The sequence below is a fragment of the Bufo gargarizans genome, chromosome 7, assembly GCF_014858855.1.
Source record: "Bufo gargarizans isolate SCDJY-AF-19 chromosome 7, ASM1485885v1, whole genome shotgun sequence".
In the NCBI taxonomy this organism is placed as follows: Eukaryota; Metazoa; Chordata; class Amphibia; order Anura; family Bufonidae; genus Bufo; species Bufo gargarizans.
In genome coordinates this window covers 163,220,584-163,243,060 of record NC_058086.1, presented here as the reverse complement: position 1 = coordinate 163,243,060, position 22,477 = coordinate 163,220,584, and the positions used below count along the sequence as shown (strand labels likewise).

Sequence of the window (22,477 nt, the reverse complement as noted above, 5' to 3'; positions counted from 1 at the left end):
TTAAACCTGCTGGCCCGTCCCCTTCCCATCCCACGCCAATCCCACTATTTTAGACCTGGCGTGAGTGGAGTGAAGTCGCAGATATCGGCGCAATAGGCGTATTTCAGCTTATAAATGACCCCCAAACCCCCTACAAAAATATATATTCCAGAATTCTTATTTCATAGGGAATACACACATTTACTGAAACAGACATGTCCGCAGCAGTGACTGGTCCCCCTTCCAGAGCCACATGTGGCTTTTGATTCCCCTGCATGTGGCTCCTGAGCTGAGCATACTATTGTCATCAGTGTCGTACATAGAAAAGTAAGGGCCCCATAGCAAGGATCAAACCAGGCCCCCCACACAGGACAGGAGGGTTTCCGCCCTTAACCCTTTTCAATGATCCTTGGGCCATTTTTCCAATGTGTCATAAACATGTCGGGAATTTATCAAAGGATGTACTGGCATACAAAAGTTGGAATTTTTTTACTAAATTGTGCGACTCCTTTGAAAATAGGGAATGAGGTTTAGCAGCAGAGCTGTGGCCTCCCAAATCCTGACAGGCGTCAAATAATTTACTCACGTGTAAATTATAGCATGAATCGGCACTAGGTTTGCTTTTCTGGCACATGGACTACCAGAAGATGCGCCGCATTTGTGCATTTTCACAACCGTATGTATTTTGTGTTCCGCAAAACATGGATCCTCAAAAAAAAAAAAAAAAAAAGGATATCATTCATGTGACGTCCATGTTGCATCCGTTTTTTTTTTGCAGACCCATTGTAACAATGCCTATCCTTATCCGCAAAACGGACAAGAATAGGATATGCTTTATCTTTTTGCAGAACTGAGGAATATGGATGTGGACAGCACAAGGTGTGCTGTCAGTTTTGTTTGCAGACCCATAGAAATCAATGGGTCTGTGTGCAAAACATTGTGAAAACGAAACCCATAAAGCAATGTAAAAAAAATATATATATACATACATATATATATATATATATATATATATATATATATAGGGAAAAAAACAATAAATAAAACACAATTCCACCCTATTTAGATTTTTCTTCCAGCTTCCCACTACATTGTAGGCAATATTAAAGGGTTTCAGTATCTGATTGGTGAGGGTCCCACACCCAGGACCCTCGCCAATCAGCTGTTTGAGTAGGCACTGTCAGTAGCGCCGCGGCCTTCTCTTAACGCCGTACATTATATAGAGGCTGTGCTTCCTTGGTATCGCAGCTCAGCCCCCTGATCTGTGCCTAGGCCAGTGATGGCGAACCTATGGCACGGGTGCCAGAGGCGGCACTCAGAGCCCTCTCTGTGGGCACCCGCACCTTGGAAAAAGTCTATGGCGTACCAATATGCTTTAGACTTTTCCTGCCATTCATCAGCACAGGACGCACTATGAACAGCACAGGCAGCGCACTGAATGTAGGCTATTAAGCTATTATAGCTATATGATAAAGTACATGGAAGATATACTATATTGGTATTCAGGTTAAATTGCCGTGTTGGCACTTTGCGATAAATAAGTGGGTATTTGGTTGCAGTTTGGGCACTCGGTCTCTAAAAGGTTCACCATCACTGGCCTAGGCCAATGCGGCTGAGGAGCGTGATGTCACTGGCCTAGGCTAAGCTGAGAAAAGGCTACGGCGCTACTGTGAACACCGCTGCCTTCCCAAACAGCGGATCGGCAGGGGTTTCGATTGTCAGATACTGATTAGGTCATCAGTATAAGACTCCTGGAAAACCCCAATAAATTGTGCCATTAGAAAGGACAATTTATCCAGCAAAAAACAATCTCTGTGAATGGAAAAATTAAAAAAATTACAGCTCCTATAGTAAAAAATGAAGATGAAAAAAAAAAAAAAGGAAAATGGCAGCATTAGGAAGGTTCTGTCCACTAACTGCTTGGTATATAACAGAAAGGGTCATGAGAAGAGTTTCCATGTATTTTCTATTCGAAGCCCCTCGGTACTACACTTGCTGCTATGTGCCTGCCTGGATTATAAGCTTTTTAAAGGAAATGACTGCAGTCCTACAGTAATTAGCTGCAGTTATTGGGGGTTATCACTGGTTTGCACGGGTCGGCTACCTGTGCCTCAGGTTTTTTACGTGCCTTATCAGCCCAGTCAGATCAGACAAGAAAGAAGTGGAACATGATCAGGGTATGTGCGCTGGAATGTAAAGAGCGTGTTTCCTCGTACTGAAATTCTTAGAAAATGTAAAGCTTGTGGATATACGTTTTCATTCTCTCATGCAGCACAGGTCAGGCCAGACATGTCTGCAGATTCACCAGTGCGATATGAGAGATGGAGCGGACACATATACACACAATTATCTCTAGGAATTCAAAGTAAGATCTACCAAACTCATACTGGTATAGACCTACACGGCAGTGTAATGTCATATATTAGCCAGGGATAGAGTGCATATTATTCATCTCATTATTTTAGACATTGAAGGGAATTTCTCACGAGGGTAATATTTTAAGTCATTTTTGCTTGAGTCTGCCTCGGCGTACTTTGTGTCAAATTTATCGAATGTGGCACGCTGGAGGAGATTTATGCAAACTGGTGTAAAGGAAACTGGCTTAGTTGCCCATAGCAACCAATCAAATTCCACTTTTCAATGAAAGGTAGAATCTGATTGGTTCTTATGCACAACTAAGCCAGTTCTACTTTACACCAGTTTTGATAAAACTCCCCCTGGGTTTGTAAAATTTGGTGCCTCTTTAAACCTTACAGTTTAAACCTTCCACTACTGACTCCCGCCACCCCTGCAAATCTGATGTTTGAAGAGGTTGCAGCACTCCAGTAGCGCTGCGGTCTGCTCACAGCTAACCAAGCACTGCGCCGTACATTGTATAGTGGCTGTACTTGGTATTGCAGCTCAGCTTTGTCTGATAAGATAGATTACAAAGTTTCTTACATTCGTCTGTACTATTCATTTACGGGGGAAAAAACTGAAACACCAGTTACTCTTTAATAATACAGATATTCAGGATTCAGACTGATTAAATGTATCCCAAGCTATGTAATTATTTATGTAACATGTTTAGTAAATAGCATATAAACTGTGTATTTATTTGCAGTGCTCATTGTCGACCAGTAATGCTGATTGTTTGTTAGGGGTTGGCCCATCTCAGATATTGATTGCATATTTCTAGGATATCATCCACTGTCAGATACCAGGCCCCCAATTGGACAGAGAGAACCGGTCCGTGTGTGGCCACCCTCCATTTACAGCTATGGGGGATCCTGAAAATGGCCAAGCACCAGCACTGCGGTCCCATAGGGGTGAATGGAGCAGTGTGCTCTCCATTCACCACTATGGGACGTCTGAAACCAGCCGAGCGCGCGCTTTCAGCTTTTTTTTCAGAAAAATGAATGGAGATCTGCTCTCCATTCACTTCGGGGGCCCTGTTCTGGAGATAGGAGCGTGTCCCAGAGGTGGGGCCAGCACCTATCTGATCTGACATTGATGGCATATCCTAGAAAGATGCTATCAATGTCTGAGGTGAGGCAACCCCTTTAAGGAAATATAATTTGCATCTTTCATTGCAAAGCTAACCGCCCCCCAAGAGGAGACATCTTCTAAAAAGAAAATTCCCCATTAAACTGCTCTATAGTTTTGTGATGTTGTCAATTAGGAACCAATTGAAATAAACTTTTTTTCCTGCACAAACTGAATATGAGCAGCTTATAATGATTTTCTTTTTCACCAAGTGTTTCATTGACCTGTTCTTCACCGTTTTCAATAGAGATAACTCATGCATCTATAATATGGGTTTTATCTACTATTTTGTTCATACCAGTGCACCAGATTCTTCAAATACATCCAGTAAGTCAAGTGTTCTGTGCAAGACGTTCTGCTTTCTTTCCGCTCCTTTCTTATCTATACTGTGTCAAAATCTCATTTTCCTCCATTCTTTTGTGCTGCCTACAAATAAGGATCCCCTGCTGACTGGCTTCCCTTTTCTTGTTTGCAGGGTGGCGGAGTCCTTCACTACAGCAATCCCTTAATCCTGTTCCTCTTTCTGATGGCTTTCACGCTGTCCACCATCATGCAAGGGTTCCTCATGAGTGTCTTCTTCTCTAAAGCCAACCTGGCAGCCGCCTGCAGCGGCGTTATTTATTTCACACTCTACTTGCCGCACATCCTGTGCTTTGCTTGGCAGGACCGCATGACCTTCAGACTGAAAACGTTGGCAGTACGTCACTGTGTAGCTTTTCATAGTCGTTGCAGATTTTTAGATGGGCATGTCTTTGTAAAAATACACTAGTACTAGATAGAAGTTCTGAAACATTAGACTAGCTTAAAGAGCTTCTGTCAGCGGATTTGTCCCTATGACACGGGCTGACCTGGTACATGTGCGCTTGGCAGCTGAAGGCATCTGTATTGGTCCCATGTTTCTATGTGCCCGCATTGCTGAGAAAAATTACGTTTGAATATATGCAAATGAGCCTCTAGGAGCAACGGGGGCGTTGCTGTTACACCTAGAGGCTCTGCTCACTCTGCAGCTGCTGCACCCTCTGCACTTTGATGGAAGGGCCAGGTAGTGAAAACGTCATCACTCTTGGTCCTGTCAATCAAAGTGCAGAGGGCTCGGCAGTTGCAGAGAGAGCAGAGCCTCTAGGTGTAATGGCAACGCCCCCGATGCTCCTAGAGGCTCATTTGCATATAATAAAACATAATTTTTCTCAGCAATGCGGGCACATATGAACATGGAGCCAACACAGATGCCTTCAGCTGCCAGGCGCACATGTAACAGGTCAGCCAGTGTCATAGGGACAAATCTGCTGACAGATGCTCTTAAATATCCTTTGCACAGTCCGCCCCATTATTTAGCTTATTGTGCATTTCATTTGTTTTGCAGAGCTTGTTGTCACCTGTCGCATTTGGCTTTGGGACAGAATATTTATCCAGATATGAGGAGCAAGGCCTTGGGTTACAGTTTGGTAACATATGGAGAAGCCCGGTTGAGGGCGATCAATACAGCTTCTTCTTGTCCATAATCATGATGTTTTTTGATGCTTTTGTGTATTGGATTTGTGCATGGTATATAGACCACGTGTTTCCAGGTACGCTACTTGTTACACAGGGTATACTATTGGGCAACTGTGTCCTTTACATGCAATCCAAAAATTATCCCACTGTGTTTTTTTTTTTGTCACTTTTGTAAAAATGCTCCAGTTGTGAGATATTCTCTCTACTTCATTATAGTGGCGCCCCCTGGTGTTTAATCTGTATACTAATGTGCATGTCTACATATTCATTTTCATACTTCAACTGTTATCAGCCATACTCTACTGTTAGAAGCTGTGACAGTTACAGGGAGAGAGTCGCAGCAGAAAGAACCCACTCCCAAGAAACAACATGCCCCTTTAACCTTCCCGATGAAAGACGCACGTCCTAAGCTGTGACAGCGATAAAGATGCATTAGGAAGGACATGCCCCCTGAGCTGCCAGCCTGTCCTGAAGAGAATCTAGCAGAGCAATGAATGGGGAGATATCTGCATCCATGAGAGGTTCAGGGCTGGTTCTAGCTTAGCTAGAAAGAGATTGTCATATCCTATATGATGTCTGATTTAATTTTTTTTACAATAATCTTTGCATACCACTTTCATTATTCATGACTGGACTCAGAGGATCACGGGCTGGCAACTCCAGCAGGACAACTCCTGAAAATGCTCTTACGAGTTCTGCGCTTCTCAGCGAAACCTCATGAGGCCGCACTGTCTGTCAGCACGCGGACATCCACCCATGTTCTAGAGCTGGGATGGCTAACCTCCGGCACTCCAGCTGTGGTGAAACTACGACTCCCAGCATGCTCCATTCATTTCTGTGGAGTTCTGAGAACAAGCAAGTGTACATCTTGGTAGTTGTAGTTTTACCGCAGCTGGAGTGTCGGAGGTTAGCCATCACAGGCCTAGAGCATAGACACAGGCATTCTTCAGTGCGCTCACTCAAGCACATCCATGGTCCACACACATAAATATATGCACAGAACATCTATGAATGGGACATCAGGTCCAGGTTGCTGCTATGTTCCTGGTCAGACTGTGCAGGAAATGCCCCAACTAGTAACACCCATCTGAAACATAACTAAACACCTAATCCCACCCAGTCCCCTAATACCCCCACATATTAATTATTGCCCCTTTATGCCACCACACAGTAGTGATCCCAGCATTGTTTCTCCTTCATAGATTAGGCCCAGATATGTGCCCCCTCACAGTAGTTATGCCCTGATATGTGCCTCCTCACATTAGTTATGCCCTGATATGTGCCCCTCACAGTAGTTATGCCCTGATATGTGCCTCCTCGCATTAGTTATGCCCTGATATGTGCCCCCTCACAGTAGTTATGCCCAGATATGTGCCTCCTCACATTAGTTATGCCCAGATATGTGCCCCTTCACAGTAGTTATGCCTAGATATGTGCCTCCTCACATTAGTTATGCCCTGATATGTGCCCCTTCACAGTAGTTATGCCCAGATATGTGCCCCTCACAGTAGTTATGTCACGATATGTGCCCCTCACAGTAATATGCCCTGATATGTGCCCCCTGCTTCATCATTACAGGCAACTGTCTCTGCTTTCTTATGGAAGCAGAGACAGCTGCCAGAGAGCAGGACAAACCTCCCCCGTACCGGGACTGCAGGACAGCCGCTAAAATCTGGGACTGTCCCAGCGGATCTGGGACAGTTGGGAGGTATGCAATGATTGTGTAGGGGACAAGGTTGATCCCTTGTCCTCATACAGTGAAGGAGATCGCCGAACGAGCAGCCGACTGTCTGGAAAGAACTCTTCCTTCCCGACAATCGGCTGTTGCATCGGGACGTGTAAGGCTTCTTTTCCACTTGCGTTAGCAGGGGCGGACTGGGAACTTAAAGTGGCCCTGGAAAAAATATAAAAAGTGGCCCCGTTTTGTAGTTGGATGCAAATTGATGTAAGGCAGAGCCAGCAATACCATATTGCTGCACATTATACCACCCCAACCGAGCCAATACCACAGTCCATCACAAATTACTGCATCAGCAGCACAAAATACATCCCCAAAAACTTCCACTGGCCGGCCCCCTGTGCATCGGCCCACCAGGAAATTTCCCTGCAAGGTCTATGGCCAATCTGCCCCTTCACGTTAGGCTTGTCCGCCAGCTTGTTCCGGTAGCGGACAGCCAGGGCTGTGATTTTCAATTTTTAACAACAGGTTCACAACTTAACGGTGGACACACAACGTCACAACACATGTTACATATACATAAGTACACCATATACATGGTACACATACATAAATACACCATATATACACTACACACACATACGACCTAACTAAGGAGCTAAACTATCAGCGGTGCTCGAAGCAATGGAAGCGAACATCTCCAGCTGCACCAGATCTAGACTCAGCCGGTAACACGGTTCTCCGATCCAGTTGTAATTTTAACAACCGAATCTGGAGAACTGGATGAATCCCATGCCTGGGAAGAGCCTGCCAGATCCGTACTAACGTTTGCACACGTGTGCTGCCGGAAGTCTGCCCTGGCCCCATTCACTATACGCTACCACGCTGCAGTATTTGTCCGACCGCCTCACGGCATGTTCGCATTATAGTGCCGGGACAGCCTGCTGGACAAGCCTAAAACGCTAGTGTGAAAGAAGCCTTAACCCGTCTTAATACATTGTGATAGCAGCTGGGCAAGTTGTGTGCCATATAATCAGGACTGGATCTACTACATGTGCCTGTCTACTGATACACTCAACTGGGTCAACAGGATGCAAGCCAGGCTTGAACCTTCTCTATGTTTTTGAGTTATTACATATTTAGTAAAGCTGCCTATATAAAGCTCCTCCAGAACTGATGAATTCTAGCGTTTTCAGTATTCCAGCAGTAATGCAGCATTTACTAAGCCCGGTCAAAGGAGGAGACCTTTTTAAGTGATACTTATTTTTTTTAACATTCCTGATAACTTGTCTTTTAAAGTTACTCCAAGAACATTGCACTTTTCCTCGGGAGAATGTATACAACGTTTTAAAGAATCTGCTCTCCCCGAACTCACCCCTCACCCCGACTCCCACACTTTCATTAACTTCTTTCACGTTTACCAGCTGACAGAACCATTTAGCTCCTTGGCCCGTGCACTTGATCCCTGAGAAATGACATTCCTGTGGGATCTGTGTGGAGAAACCATACTATGCATCCATTCCATAGATTACATAAAATTAGACCCTCTAATAACAAAATCCGTGCTCATCCCCGTTTCTCTCAGGTTATGATCACTGTAAATCCATACATTTTTAATATTTATGTTGCTCTGACCTGAATTTCTCCTGTCTAATGTGTCTGTGATCCATGGACCTGCCATAATGCATATCTCTAGCAGGTCTAGCAACATGGCCGCCCCCATAATCATGATGATGTAAAAAATAAAAATCAGACATCATATAGAACATGAGAGTCTCTTTCAGCTAGAACCAGGCTGTACCTCCCATGGATCCAGAGATATCTGCATTCATTGCTCCAATTGCTCTGCTAGATTATCTTCATCCTGGCAGCAGGGGATGTGTCCTTTCTTCAGAACATATGGCTGGGGGCAGTTGAAGATTTAAGATAAGCGCGCGCGACCAGCTCAGTGAGGCGGACCAAAAAAAAAGGAAAATAGCAAACAGCAGGTGGTGCTATACACAGATGTGGATTGGCCATAGATGTTACAGGAAAATTTCCCGGTGGGCCGATGCCTAGGAGGCCGCCTGAGCCCTCCTCCCTGGCGCTGGCCGGGTACATAATGAGCTCTCGGTGGTAATTAACACTGTGAAAATCAGATACTCATGTATCCAGCCAGCGACCGCACATGGCCTCCTGAATTCAACTGTTATGGCCGCACATCACCTCCTAAGCCCACTGCTGCATATCTTATCAGGACAGAAAATGGCAGCTATTGATGGCCACCTTTTGGGGCAATATACTGTGCTGCACTGTGGATCGGATGGGACAGTATTTTTGCTATGGTATTGCTGACCCCCGCCTACTTGTGTTACTCTGCCTCCTGTCAATTTGGACCCTTCTACAACATAGGGCCAATTTTATTTATTTTTTCCAGGGCCACTTTAAGTTCCCAGTCGGCCTCTGTCTATACAGGTACATTTTATTGAATAGCTCACTGACTATACTAAATTACATTAAATTACAAAAGTATTCAGATCCAGGTGCTGGTTTAAAAAATGTAAAATATGTTTTGTGACACAACCCCCTTTAATGAGCACGATCAACGACATAGCATTACAGTAGATCAGGGAGCAGCAACTTCATTATTTTTCTCATTATAAGTTAATTCTTGCCATTATGATATTTATGACAATATGTTTAACAGGAAAGTATCTATTTGTTTTTTCTGCTTTTTATTCTGACTTTATTTATACCGTGTGTTTTTTTCTTACATGATTGCATGTGATATTTTAATATACTTATTTCTGCACGGTTACATTTATGTATTTTTATATGTAGGTGGAGTGTGTCTCTGCCCCCCTTCCCCCATTCCATGGGGGGATGGGATCACCCTTTAAAACGCCTGAGTTTCGTATTCAATTAATTTACGATTAAGAACTTTTTGTTCGAAACGCGTCAACTGTTCTGAAGTGAAAGGATTTGTCCCAAGGTGTTATTTGGTTACCACGAAAAAAAAAAAAGAGCAACACAACTACTATATATTATGAGTGCTGGAACCATCTTTTATTATCGGGGAGCAGCAACCTCTAGCACCCCAGATGTTCTGAAACGACAACTCCCAAAATGCTCCAAATACTTCTATGGGAATTAGAAGAACAGCAGAGCATGTTTGCATGCTGGGAGTTGTAGTTTCACAGCAGCTGGAGGGCCAAAGGTTGCTGACCCCTGTAATAGATGGTGGTTTATATGCAACAATCATCTGTATGAGGACAAACGATCAGTAATACAATCATTCGTCTCCATTCAGCGTTCACTCATTTGTCGTTTTTTTTGGAGTTTGCTTGTATGATTGGGGCATAAAGAGGAAAACGGGTAATTAAGATATGCTGCAAAGTAGCAGATTTGTTATATTGTGTAACTATTAGGCCCCTTGCAGACGAGCGTGAGCGGATTAGGTCCGGATGCGTTGCGGATGCATTCAGTGAAAAATGCGCGATTTCGCAAGCAAGTTCAGTCAGTTTTTTCAGCGATCGCGTTCAGTTGTTCAGTTTTTATCGCGCGGGGCAATGCGATTAAATGCGTTTTGCACGCGCGTGATAAAAAACGGAAGGTTTACAAACAACATCTCTTAGCAACCATCCGTGAAAAACGCATCGCATCCGCACTTGCTTCCGGATGCGATGCGTTTTTTTCATGCAGCCCCATTCACTTCTATGGGGCCAGGGCTGCGTGAAAAACGCAGCATATAGAACATGCAGCAATTTCCACGCAACGCACAAGTGATGCGTGAAAAACAACGCTCATGTACACAGACCTATTGAAATGAATGGGTCCGGATTCAGTGCTGGCGCAATGCGTTCGCATCTCGCATTGCATCCGCGCGGAAAACTCGCTCCTCTGAAAGGGGCCTTAGTCCAAATGTGTTTAAGACTACTATTACACGTAGGCTTTTACTGGTGTTTTTCTACCCTTTTGCGTTTTTAGCGGCTTCTTTTGCACCTGCTTTTTTGGGTGCATTATTTTAATCGTAAAAACACCATCTCCAGGTGTTAGCTGAAAGTCTATGGAAATATGGTACACAGGACATACAAAGATTTTTTGCTTCCTGCATTTTTGTTCATTAGGTGGATTTCTTTTTTTTTTCGCTTTCTGGCTTCTTTATAAAAAGCATTTTATCAGGCGTTTTTACAACACATGCCACGTAGAAGATGCTGGTGATAAGGCACATTGGGGGAAAATTACTGTTAAACATGCGCCAGTTTTTTATCGCATTTTGCACCAATAAATTGGCCGTCGTGTTTTACATCACATTTACAAACTGCTTTACGCACTTTTCTGAGCTTTTTATGCCTCGCTCAACAAGAGGATATAACTTAGCAGAGAACGGCCTAAATGAGCCTCCTTGAGCCAAATTTTGGCACATTTTTGGAGTAGATCTACACCAATTTATAGGTGATGTAAGCTTAGATTAGACTTAGATTCGATTTTTTTGCACATGGACAAGTTTTTAGCACACAGACAAAATTCTAGCACACCTACACATTTTTGGTGTAAATTCTAGCATAAATCTGGCGCAAGATTGACAATAATCCAAACTTATAAGGGTCCATGTGCCAGAATAGTAAATTTGGCTCATATTAAGACTGGAATTCGTATTATTAGACATGCGGGCAAGATGAAAGTAGCGCACTGCGGTGACCACTAATTGCTGGGCTGAATCTGTACTTGCAGCTTGAAACCCTGACAAGAACAAGCTCAGCCCAGCAATTAATGGTAACTGTGGTTGGACCCTGCATCTCAGCATGTACTCGAATGGTGAACTTGTGCTTTACATTTATCCTAAAATCCAGTAATCTAGCAATTGATGGACTGGTTGATTGATAGTCCAATCCCAAGAGTGCTAGATAACCAAGAAACTCAAAGATTAGAAGAAAAGGATGACCAACCAATACCGTTTTGAAGACTCCTCTAAGTAAAGAGCATATTTAACTTTTTTTATCGTTCTACTTGATTTTTTTTACTATTTGTCATTGAACTGTTATTCTGAATTCTGAAGGATCTCATTTTTTACCAAATACCATTTCTACTTCTGTAATCCAGATGCTTGATAATCTGGAAAATGTTGACTCAATGGACACCAGGGCATTTTATTTACTGTCTTATTATTACTGGATGTTTAAGATTTTCTGATTTTACCAACAAAGTTGATCTCTGCTCACCACTAATTTACTATTTTATGGGGTTTTTTTTTAGGTGAATACGGTATACCAAGACCCTGGTATTTTGCACTTTTGCCAACCTACTGGTGCAGTTTTCAGAACCCCTTGGAAGGGGATGGTAAGCAATGTCCTGCGCTAATCTTAGATGAACATACAACGTACAGTCATTGTGTGACCTGGTAAAGGGATTACACCCAGTACAGTCAATGGGAATATTATTAAGTGGCTTTGAACTACTAATTGGCCTGTAATTGTTACCATGGAATGACTAGGAGCTGAGTCACCAGAATGACTTTGATGCTAATGAGAAAGATCAACTACAATGAAACAGAGCTAATTCTAGAGCAGGGCAGAGGGAGATAAACTCGTCTGAAAGGGTTATTTTGGTTGTTACAGATGTAATTGGGAATATCTATTGAGATCAGTTGGCCGAATCTCTGAACAGGGTTTCCTGGCTGACAATTGGTGTAATATAAGCAGCACAGTGGCTACTGTTCTACTGATCCATAATCCCATAAATACCCACCAGCTGTTTGTTTGGACTCAAAACCCTCATAGCCTTTATATTACGTGCTGGTGCTCCTCATTGTTCACATCTTGTATATTTCAGAATTTTTAACACAACCCATCATTTATATTCCTTATATTCTTATATTCCTTATGAGCTTCAGCTTTCATTGTTAGTAATGTTCTGCAAAATGTAGAAGAAACTTGGACATGTGTGCTCATTTACTGGCATTAGGGATACCCAATAGAAAAATTTAATTGGGCAGGGGCATAGCTAAGGAACTGGCAGGATATTTGCCCTAGATGCTGGGTGCCAGGGAGGTTCCCAACAAACCACATCCCAAAACTGGATTTTGAGACATAGGGTTAGGACAACAAACTGAATCTTTATTCTACGTATATACTTAGATACATTCCTGTGGTAAGGGGTTAAAGTCATGTAAGACTGAAAGACTGCACCCAAAATATTCATCACTTGCAGATTTAGCAATTTTGTTCAATTTCTTACGCTGTGATTTTATGATTCATTGTGAACCCACAGCTGATTCTATAGAAACTGAGCTCTCAATCCATGAACATGTGGACGAAACTAACGGAGATGAAGAAGGTAAGGATAGGTAGAGAGAGAGACAATGCACATCTGATAAATGTGCGATTGTCCAGACAAAATGTAGGCTAAGGTATACTGCCATAGCTAATGGGGTACTTTATAAGTCTGGGGGTCTGTATGCCAGGATTGACTTGAGGTTCCTCAGGCTTGTCCACAGTTGGATTTAAAATGCTTACCGTATATGCCGGCGTATAAGACGACTGGGAGTATAAGACGACCCCCAACTTTTACACAGAAAATATAGAGTTTGGGATATACTCGCAGTATAAGACTACCCCTTTTTCAACACACAGCAGTACATTACTGCATCCCACCACCATCCCTGGGTACCTCTGCCATCCCTGAATCCCACCACCATCCCTGGGTACCACTGCCATCCCCGCATCCCACCACCATCCCTGCATCCCACCACCATCCCTAGATACCACTGCCATCCCTGCATCCCACCACCATCCCTAGGTACCACCGCCATCCCATGGTATCACCACCATCCCTGCATCCCACCACCTTCCTTGTCCTCCCTCCCTGCCTCCCAGACCCTAAACATGTGCCACCTATACCCTGAACATGTTTTTATGTTATTCTTCATATTCACATTCACATATGCACATCTGCGCCGCACTTAGATACACCGCACGGAGATCTCGCACATGCGCAGGAGCGAGATGCGAGCGGCCGTGAGGATGGTTGTACAAGGAGCATACAAGGTACAGAGCAGGGGGGAGGCATACAAGGTACAGAGCAGGGGGCGGTATACAAGGTACAGCGCAGGGGGGGCATATGCCGTAGGTTACATCGCAGCTCTCAGCTGCTGGGGATACAAAGCAATAGCCTGGGCTCTCTCTGTTGATAATTCGGGCGTCCCGGCACTGCAGCGCCCGCCATACCCGGCGTATAAGACGACCCCCGACTTTTGAGAAGATTTTCATGTGTTAAAAAGTTGTCTTATACGCAGGAATATACAGTAATTTGTTATTCCTTGGACCATACAAATTTAAGAATTTAAAGGGGTTCTCAGGATTTAACAACTGATGACTTAATCCTAGGTTAGTCAGATGGACAGGCGTCCGGCTCCCCGCACCCCTGCTGATCAGCTGTATAGTTGCTGGAACCACACAGCTCCATCCATTGTGTAGTGGACGGAGTTGGTTACTGCAGCACTATTCCTGTTAAAATTGAAGTGAATGGGAGCAGAGCTGCAGTTACCAGTTATGTCCACTACACAATGGATGTGCGGTACCCCAGACCAGGGTACTTGCAAAAGCTTTATTGTTGTAATGTAAATTGTTTAATGTAATGCTTTGAATTGTATCCTCAATAGCTTTGTGGGGATCTGTTGAGGTTACCACCCCTGACTCACCCCCTGTTAGGATTCTAGAGGATGGACTTAGGTCCGCCCCTCATGGAGAGTTTTATGTATTCACTCCCTAGAGTACTAGGCCAGAGAATTGCCATCTTTGTGCTACTCTAAAGTACTCCATAAAGAGAGGACAGGGAAAGGATCAGAAGGTCCTGAGTCTACAAGGCTGTGCACTGGACTTTCCCAGTAAAGTACTATGCCAGTTTAAGGCTTTCAGAGACTTTAATACTGTGAAAGGGAACTTTGCGAATACACCCTTTCACATTTTAACACGGTTTGGCCAGCCAGAACTTATTCTGTATCCCTCAGCTGAGAATTACAGACAAGTTTGCAAGAACCTTATTGCCAGCCTTAGATTCTGCAGAGAGAGACCTTGGAGCAATAGAGGAAAGGAGTACCACAACGCCCATACTTGCTTGTATCCATACATCTGGGAAGATTTGCACGGTCAATTGTTTGCTACTGTGCATGATACTATTGTATGTACTACAACTCCCATTCTGTACTTCAGTAAAGAAAGCCCTATCCATTTTCATCAATTGGCCTGGTTACTGACTCCAGCACCATTAGCCGGCCACAGAATCTACATCATCTCCTGCACTGCATCCATAACTCCTAACACTAAAAGCACTGTAACTACCATCAGGCAGGAGCTCCAACATCGGGGCATGCCCAGAGAGATTAAAGGGTGTGCTCCCCGGTCACGGCTCTGGCTTACATTATCCAGCGTGACATGCGCCTCCCCCACAGCGTCACATCGCTGTTCTCCAGGGTTTTCTATATTCCTCCTGCCTGCCTCCTCTCGTGAGGACCAAAATGTCAGAATTGACATTCAGTATTACTGACTGTGGCGCATATACATCCCATCTTGCACCTCACAACTTGGGACATTGAGCGCAACCCAAAATCTTATCCTCAGCCCTGGCTATAGCTAGTAAGCATCAATGTGAAGACTGTCACAGTATGTGGGTAACCATTGCAGCCAGAGCCACTACCACTCCCATCCTCTGCTCTGCTCCACCTGAGCAAGGTGTTGGTCCCCCACCAATCTGGTATTGATGGCTTTTTCTACGGATAGGTCATCAATTGTTAAATCCTGGAGAACCCTTTGAATAATGCAGGATATGTCATATATGTTTTGGCACCTCATAATTCACAGATAAACCTGATGAAGGTCCTCCAGCAGAAGTAAAAGAAGCCCCACCAGAAAAAGTGGAGAATCCCAAAGACGTCCCTGATAACAAACTTATAGACAAAGATAGATGCAAACACAAATCAAAACAAGAAAAGGAGAAAGAAGAGAAGCAACTGAAGGATGAACAGGAGAAGGAGAGAGAGGACAAGGATCAGATGAATGATGGTAAAAAAAGTAATACTAGAATAATGCTGCTAATAAATACTTATGTACACAGCTGTATTATGACTCCATTTTGTGCCGAGGCATTTTCAGAGTGCAGAGGAATCCATAGAAATGCATAACCCTTCTATTGTAGCCCTGTATACCTCCAATTCCCTTCAGAATTTGGGGTGTTACTATCTCTCCTTGGGGAGAGAGCACCTTAATAGGAATGAGGAGACATATAGGCCATACATGCTCCTCTGGAATTCTGGGAAGGGATACAAATGAGTTCTTAACAAGCTCTGCCTCTAAGGCCACCCAGTACTCTCTGCTCTGCAGTGATGAGGGGCAATCACCCCAAAACAGTTGTCTGCAGATGAGGTGCTGGCTTATTTAATATCCGAGTCATGTCTCAAGGCCTGTTTAAATGGTTGAACATTGACTTATAGGAAAGCTGTCTTACATCTGGTGGCATCAGAGGCAGAGCTTGTTAAGAGCTCATTTGCATTCCCTTCAGAAGCACACCATTTTCTGTTTGATTCCATGTGAAATTTGTGGCTCAAAGGACTATGCATTGCGATCAGGGGCAGACTAGCTATAGACCCTACAAATAATTTTTCCAGTGGGCTGATGCCCATAGAGCCACCTGAGGCCTCCTCACTATGCTGGCTAGGTACATATGACTGAGGAGGTCCAGTCAGCATGCTGAAGGTAGGGTTGGCTTCATGCTGTGGTCCATATTTCACCTCCTAAGCCCCCCTCCATATCCATGTTAGAGACAATTGGAGGAGAAGGACAGAAAGTGGCAGCTATTGATGGCCACCACAGAGGGACAGCTTCTGGGTAGGTATTTTGTGCTGTATTTTGCTATTTGGTACTGTGGGATGTATTCTGTGCTGCACTATGGTATTACTGACCCTGCCAACTTGTATTGGCCCCATCTACTTGTGTTACAGCACCTTCTGTTAATTTGGACCCACCTACAACATTTGGGCCACTTTTAGGTTTTTTTCCGAGGGCCGCTTCAAGTTCCCAGTACACCCTTGATTGAGGTAATCTCCTATAACACAGAATATCTCCACACCCGCTCAGTTTGGCTGAACCTATATGGCGGTGCACAGAGGCACTCCAGCAGCACTCAGAACAGACATGACGACCTATCCTTCTAAAATCACTTCAAACAGGGTTAAAATGTTCCATGTATGTCTAGACCATAAACCTCTAGTGGCAAATCGGTCACTAATTGCAATTCTTGTACATTTCAACACCAAATATCCATGTGGAGATACATTGGCTTGAGTCACAGATTTACTTCTGATGGAAAGATATTAGTTAAGGCTTGAAAGTATAAAACAAGAATATTTATTATTTTATTTTCAGCAAATCCCTTTTTTGAACCTGAACCCCCTGGGATGGTCCCTGGAGTATGTGTTCAAGACCTGGTTAAAGTCTATCCAAATTGTTACAAGCCAGCGGTGGACAGGATGAACATCACCTTTTATGAAGGCCAAATTACTGCTTTCCTAGGGCATAACGGAGCTGGGAAAACAACAGTACTGTAAGTGGATCTCACCTTTTATACTACCATCGATTAAAATTAGGCAAAGTCGGTTGATAACAGCAAGGCAACCATGAAAAACTATATATAACTTAAAAATCAGCTGATTGACCAAACGGGATATCAATATCTTATTGAGCCACACTCTTTAGAACTTGGTTCTTCTATTGAGCAGATCATCTTTCCTCTTATTCAGGTCAAATTACACGCATGTCTACAATTATTCTTTTTTTAATTCCGATTTTTTTTGCTGCTTACTTCCACTTAGGTCTATAATAACGGGATTATTCCCGCCTACATCTGGTACAGTGTGGGTACGCGGCAGAGATATTCAGACTCATATCGATTCCATCAGACAAAGTCTTGGCATGTGCCCCCAGCACAATATTCTTTTTCATCGGTAAGTGCTAAAAGTAGTTAAAGGTGGCCAAATTCTGTAAAATTTGAAGTATGGAACAAGAATTGAGGAGAGTACGACACCCTCCTCTCCTACCAAGGATGAGAAGGATGGAAGCACCACTCCTTACTTCCCCAGCATACAGTTACATGAACCTGCAGGAGCCACCTGGCCTGGACCTTCATTTAGATTTTTTTTGGGAGGAGGGAGGGATTTTTGGTGTTTTTTTTTTTATTTTTTGGTACCATGTGACCCCCACTCCTCTTTGTATACTTTCAAACTTGACTTGGTATCAGTTAATTTTCCTTTGCTGTAAGAAACAGCCTTGCACATAACCCTCATCCTGTGTAGGTACAACCCATAATTTAGGGCTGGTGGTTATAATCCCATTCTAACTAAACCTCACTCATGCTTATATTCCTTACTACATTTTTGTTAGATTTTTCTCAGCATTTTTACTTAGTGTTTCCTACAAAAAATGTATCCTGGAGCGTTTTGACCTTCCTTCTCCGTGGACAAGTATGAGAACACCTACAAAGAAGACTTTAAGATTTATTAAAGTATGGTAAATGTAGCTGATCTGCATAACTTATAAGTCTCTGGCTCCTGACCAGACGCAACAACTGACCTTTCATATTTGTTTTACCGGCATCATCTTGGTTTTCTCAAGAAGTGTGAAGATTGCACATAACCTCCTGTGAAAATAATGGGAAATAGGAGTGGGAGTAGGTAGCTCAAGCCAGAAATAATATTGCTGAAGTTTTTTTTCTACAAGGAAAGGTCATCAGGGAAAAAATGTGAGGGAAAAAATAAAACAGTTAATTTAATGTCATGCTAACATCTGCGTAAAATTAATGCCCATAATTGTGAAATGATATCTGCGCTGTCTTTGATGTTGCCCAATGTATATATGTCATCCTGACAGCTTTTCTACATGGATGAGCACCGCCGGGGGGGGGGGGGGGGGGGGGGGGGGGGGGGGCTAAGAAAACAATCAAGTGTATACAAGTATCAGCCCCCAAGACCTCATCAGGGAAGGGCTGTACTTTCAAAACAAAATTTGCTAATTAACCACTACTTCTTAAACAGTTTTACAGCCATTTAAAAGGAAACTTCCGTCAGAAAGCAGTGTTCAAAGAATTATTATTTTTTTAATTTTTGGCTGTTTTTTTCATGTTGGCAGTACTATACCATTGAAAATTCAATAGAAAATATTGTCCTTCTGTAGCAGTCAACACAAATGATAAGACCTCCCATATAGATGGGTAACCATTCTCAGTTTGCTGCTGTTGTGAGGGAAAGATGTTATCTGAATTGTAATCCTCATAATAACAGTAGATGTAGAATTGGTATAACAGTATGACAGCTCGATTGTTCTTTTGAGAGGTCTAGATAAATATGCCTACAGAAAGGCATTGCACTTATCAGTCACTTACCTCCATTACCTTTCTGGTCGGAGTGAATGATCCGAAAGGGAAATTTAAGGGAGGTTGTTTGCTGTGCTAGAAGTCCAAACAAAGAAAGAAGTTAACTCATTTTTGTGATGATGTCACATGCGGCACATTGCCTCGAAGGATGTGCTATGACAGTAATGAAATGGCACATGCCCAAAGGATCACACTTACGATTATTTGGTCCTATACAGCACTGATGATTAGAGATCAGCGAATCGAATCCAACAAAGTGGAATTTAATCAGAATTTTAGGATAAATTTGATTCGCTGCGAAGCCGAATTTTCTTGTTCTTCGTGGTAGAGAATCGATTTAACCTGAAATAGTGTAAAAAACAAACAAAAAAAATCATACTTAACTCCTCCATTTGCTTGCGACATCCCAGGCACCACCATCTAGATTGAAGATCTCGGCCAAAATCCCATGTGTGGTGACATGTGACGTTGGCCGCGTCGTCATCTCGGACGGCACAAGATTTTGCGCAAGATTCTCAAGCAAGATGGTGGCAGCTGTCCTGTCGCGAGCAAATGGAGGCGGTAAGTATCATTTCATTTTTTATTTTTGTTAATTTTACACATGTATGATCGCAGCATCTGAGGGGTACAATGAAGGGAAGCGGCGCTATCGCAGCTCCCTGTCATTACACCTGCTACTTACAAAAAATGCGCTTCGTGATGAATTAATTTACTTTTTTTGTCAAATTCAGTGAAGCACCTGAATCGAATTTTCCAAAACTTAGCTTATCTCTACTGATGATTCCTCCATGTAAATGGAACTAAATCAGTGCCAACCGATTTGTTATATTGTTAGACAGCGCTTGCTAGCAAAAAATCTGCTGGTGTACATGGGCCTTAAGTTCAGCCCTCTAACCCTTACCTGTGCCCATTTCCTTGGTCCTGTGGTCTCTTTTGCCCATCTACTGGGTGCTAGGTTCTGAGCACTGCCACTGACTTCACCCTTCCAGTCTCTCACATTGAATATTGTACAGCTTTCTGCTTCATTTACTGAACATTGCCTTCTCCCCTCTTCCTGAAAAAATCATATCTTACCAATCCTATGAGAACAATACAGGGAAATAATAAAGGGATATTCCTGTTTCGTGATATTGATGACCTATTCTCAAGATAGATCATCAGTTTCAAACTGGGGGAGGGCCGACTCTAAGCACCCCTGCCGATCAGCTGTTTGAAGGGGCTGCGGCGCTCGGGTGACACCTGCATTCTCTTCATTGTTTATGTGCATGTTGTCTATCTTATACTGGTGCAGGGTAATTACACCCTCCTCTCCCATTGACTTAAACATCTATGATTACACTGCACCACCACTACAATGTACACAACATGCAGGTTAACACTGAAGAGAACTCTGCTCTCACACTGGCGCGGCTGCCTCTTAAAACAACTGATCAGCAGGGGTGCTGAAAATTGGACCTCCACCAATCTGAAACTGATAATGGTCCCGAGGACGATGATCCTGAGGTTGGCTCGTTAATTTAAAATGAAATTAAAAATCAACCATAGTAAATTAGTCAGTGAACTGTTTGTTGGGAAGATGTGGGTACCACCAACAAGGTTGCCACTTCCCCTTTCCGAGACTTCTGAATGAGCTCACTGTTATAAGTGTAGGGATCTATACTTGCAGTAGGGTTGGCAATGACAGATTTTCATGAGGACATGGTTCAAAAGTCCAAACTGTGCTTCTAAAGTAGCATCCAAGTTATAGTGTCACTTGGAGCGGTGAAGTTATAGCACCAGCATAACATAAAATAAAACATAATAAATACTTGCCCGTCTGGGCTCTACCTAATACACAGGGGTTACTGTCTCACCTATAGAGTCCTGTTCACACCAGGGAAGATCAGGCTTCACTCAGTCTCATGGTCAGCCAGTCACCAAGCTCTAACCACACAGGTCAGCTCTCCAGGCTTCATTCCCCCACACTGGCAGTTTGGGATTTCTTTTTATTCCCCAAGTTTGGGATTTCTTTTTATTCCCCACTAATGATCCCAGCACCCTATATCTGGGATCCCTCAGGTTATAGGGAATAACTGTAGTGGAAAAGTGTGGACTGGGAGGTCCCTATGCCAATCCTACCTCTCGATCCAAATAAAATCCAGCCCATAAAATCTAAACAAAACAGCTACAGCAAAGTATGCTTTGCTGAAACAAGTGCAGCTTTCTGGATTTCTTTTATCTTAGCCAGCTGAGGAACCTGGGTGAAATATACCCGCCTTCTACCACTGTACCGTACAGATTACCACATGGGAATAAAGAAAACTTCTGCAGATTATCACTCTCACATGAAGACTTTTTATTTCCTCAGCTTAACCGTTGAAGAACACATTCTGTTTTACGCTCAACTAAAAGGCAAATCCAAAAGACAAGCTGAAAGGGAAATGGAAGTAATGTTGGAAGATATTGGGATTTCTCACAAAAGAAATGAGGAGTGTCAGAACTTGTCAGGTTTGTGCCACATTCTCATGAACATACCTCTTAGCAGTTAGATATGGCACCTCTAGAATTATATTACATTCATACATAGATCACGAGTTCATTGGAAAAATCTCACACTAGAGCTCTAATGTTAATGCTAAAATAACTTAGAGGCACCCTCAGAAAAAATATTTTTACCCTTCCCCTTTGGTAAGTGAGCTGGCATTCATAATCTTTTCTTTAACAACTTACTATTGATTTATTCATGTATTTTCAGCCTCCAATACTTTGGCTGTTATATCAAGGGACCCCCAATGAGACTCAATGGCTGCCACAGTGTCTGGACAGGAATTCAGTTTCACTATTCATTCCTGTGAGAGCCTCAATGTCAGTCTCATAGGAATGAATAGAGAAACTGACTTCCTGTCCAGACAGCAGACGCTATGGCAGCCATTAAGTCTCATTGAGGGTCCCTTGATAAAACAGATGCAGGATATAGCAGATTCAGCAGGATCCAGTGAGTCTCATTGGGTCACATGATCTACCTGCCAAAAGTCTAACGATACATCAATACATTTTCTTGGAATTCCTCTACAACCACAGAATGATATCAATTCCAATTTTATGACCTAGATTTCCAAAAATTATAACCTTGACAAACCTTGATTAAAAAAATTAAAATTGAGGCACCAGCATACCTCTATATGACATAACGCTCATACAGCAAGCTTGCATTCTGCTTGGAGGTTGGGCGCTTTCTGTTAAGTAATATTTTTTTCATTAACTATAGGTGGAATGCAAAGAAAACTATCTGTTGCTATGGCATTTGTTGGCGAATCTAAAGTAGTGGTTTTGGATGAACCCACCTCAGGTGTAGACCCTTATTCTAGACGATCTATTTGGGATTTGCTATTGAAATACAGATCAGGTAGGTTGTGAAGACAT

At 43.1% G+C, this 22,477-nt stretch overlaps 1 protein-coding gene across 1 annotated transcript in view; it reads left to right on the top strand.

The window, feature by feature from the left end:
• ABCA4 (ATP binding cassette subfamily A member 4) overlaps window positions 1-22,477 on the top strand; it is a 187,876-nt gene that overhangs the window by 88,663 nt on the left and 76,736 nt on the right. Inside the window, 9 exon segments of the mRNA XM_044302440.1 lie at window positions 3,980-4,201; window positions 4,868-5,072; window positions 11,912-11,995; window positions 12,926-12,991; window positions 15,514-15,714; window positions 17,074-17,251; window positions 17,520-17,651; window positions 21,423-21,562; window positions 22,323-22,460. Of these exon segments, the coding sequence (XP_044158375.1) occupies window positions 3,980-4,201; window positions 4,868-5,072; window positions 11,912-11,995; window positions 12,926-12,991; window positions 15,514-15,714; window positions 17,074-17,251; window positions 17,520-17,651; window positions 21,423-21,562; window positions 22,323-22,460 (1,366 nt within the window).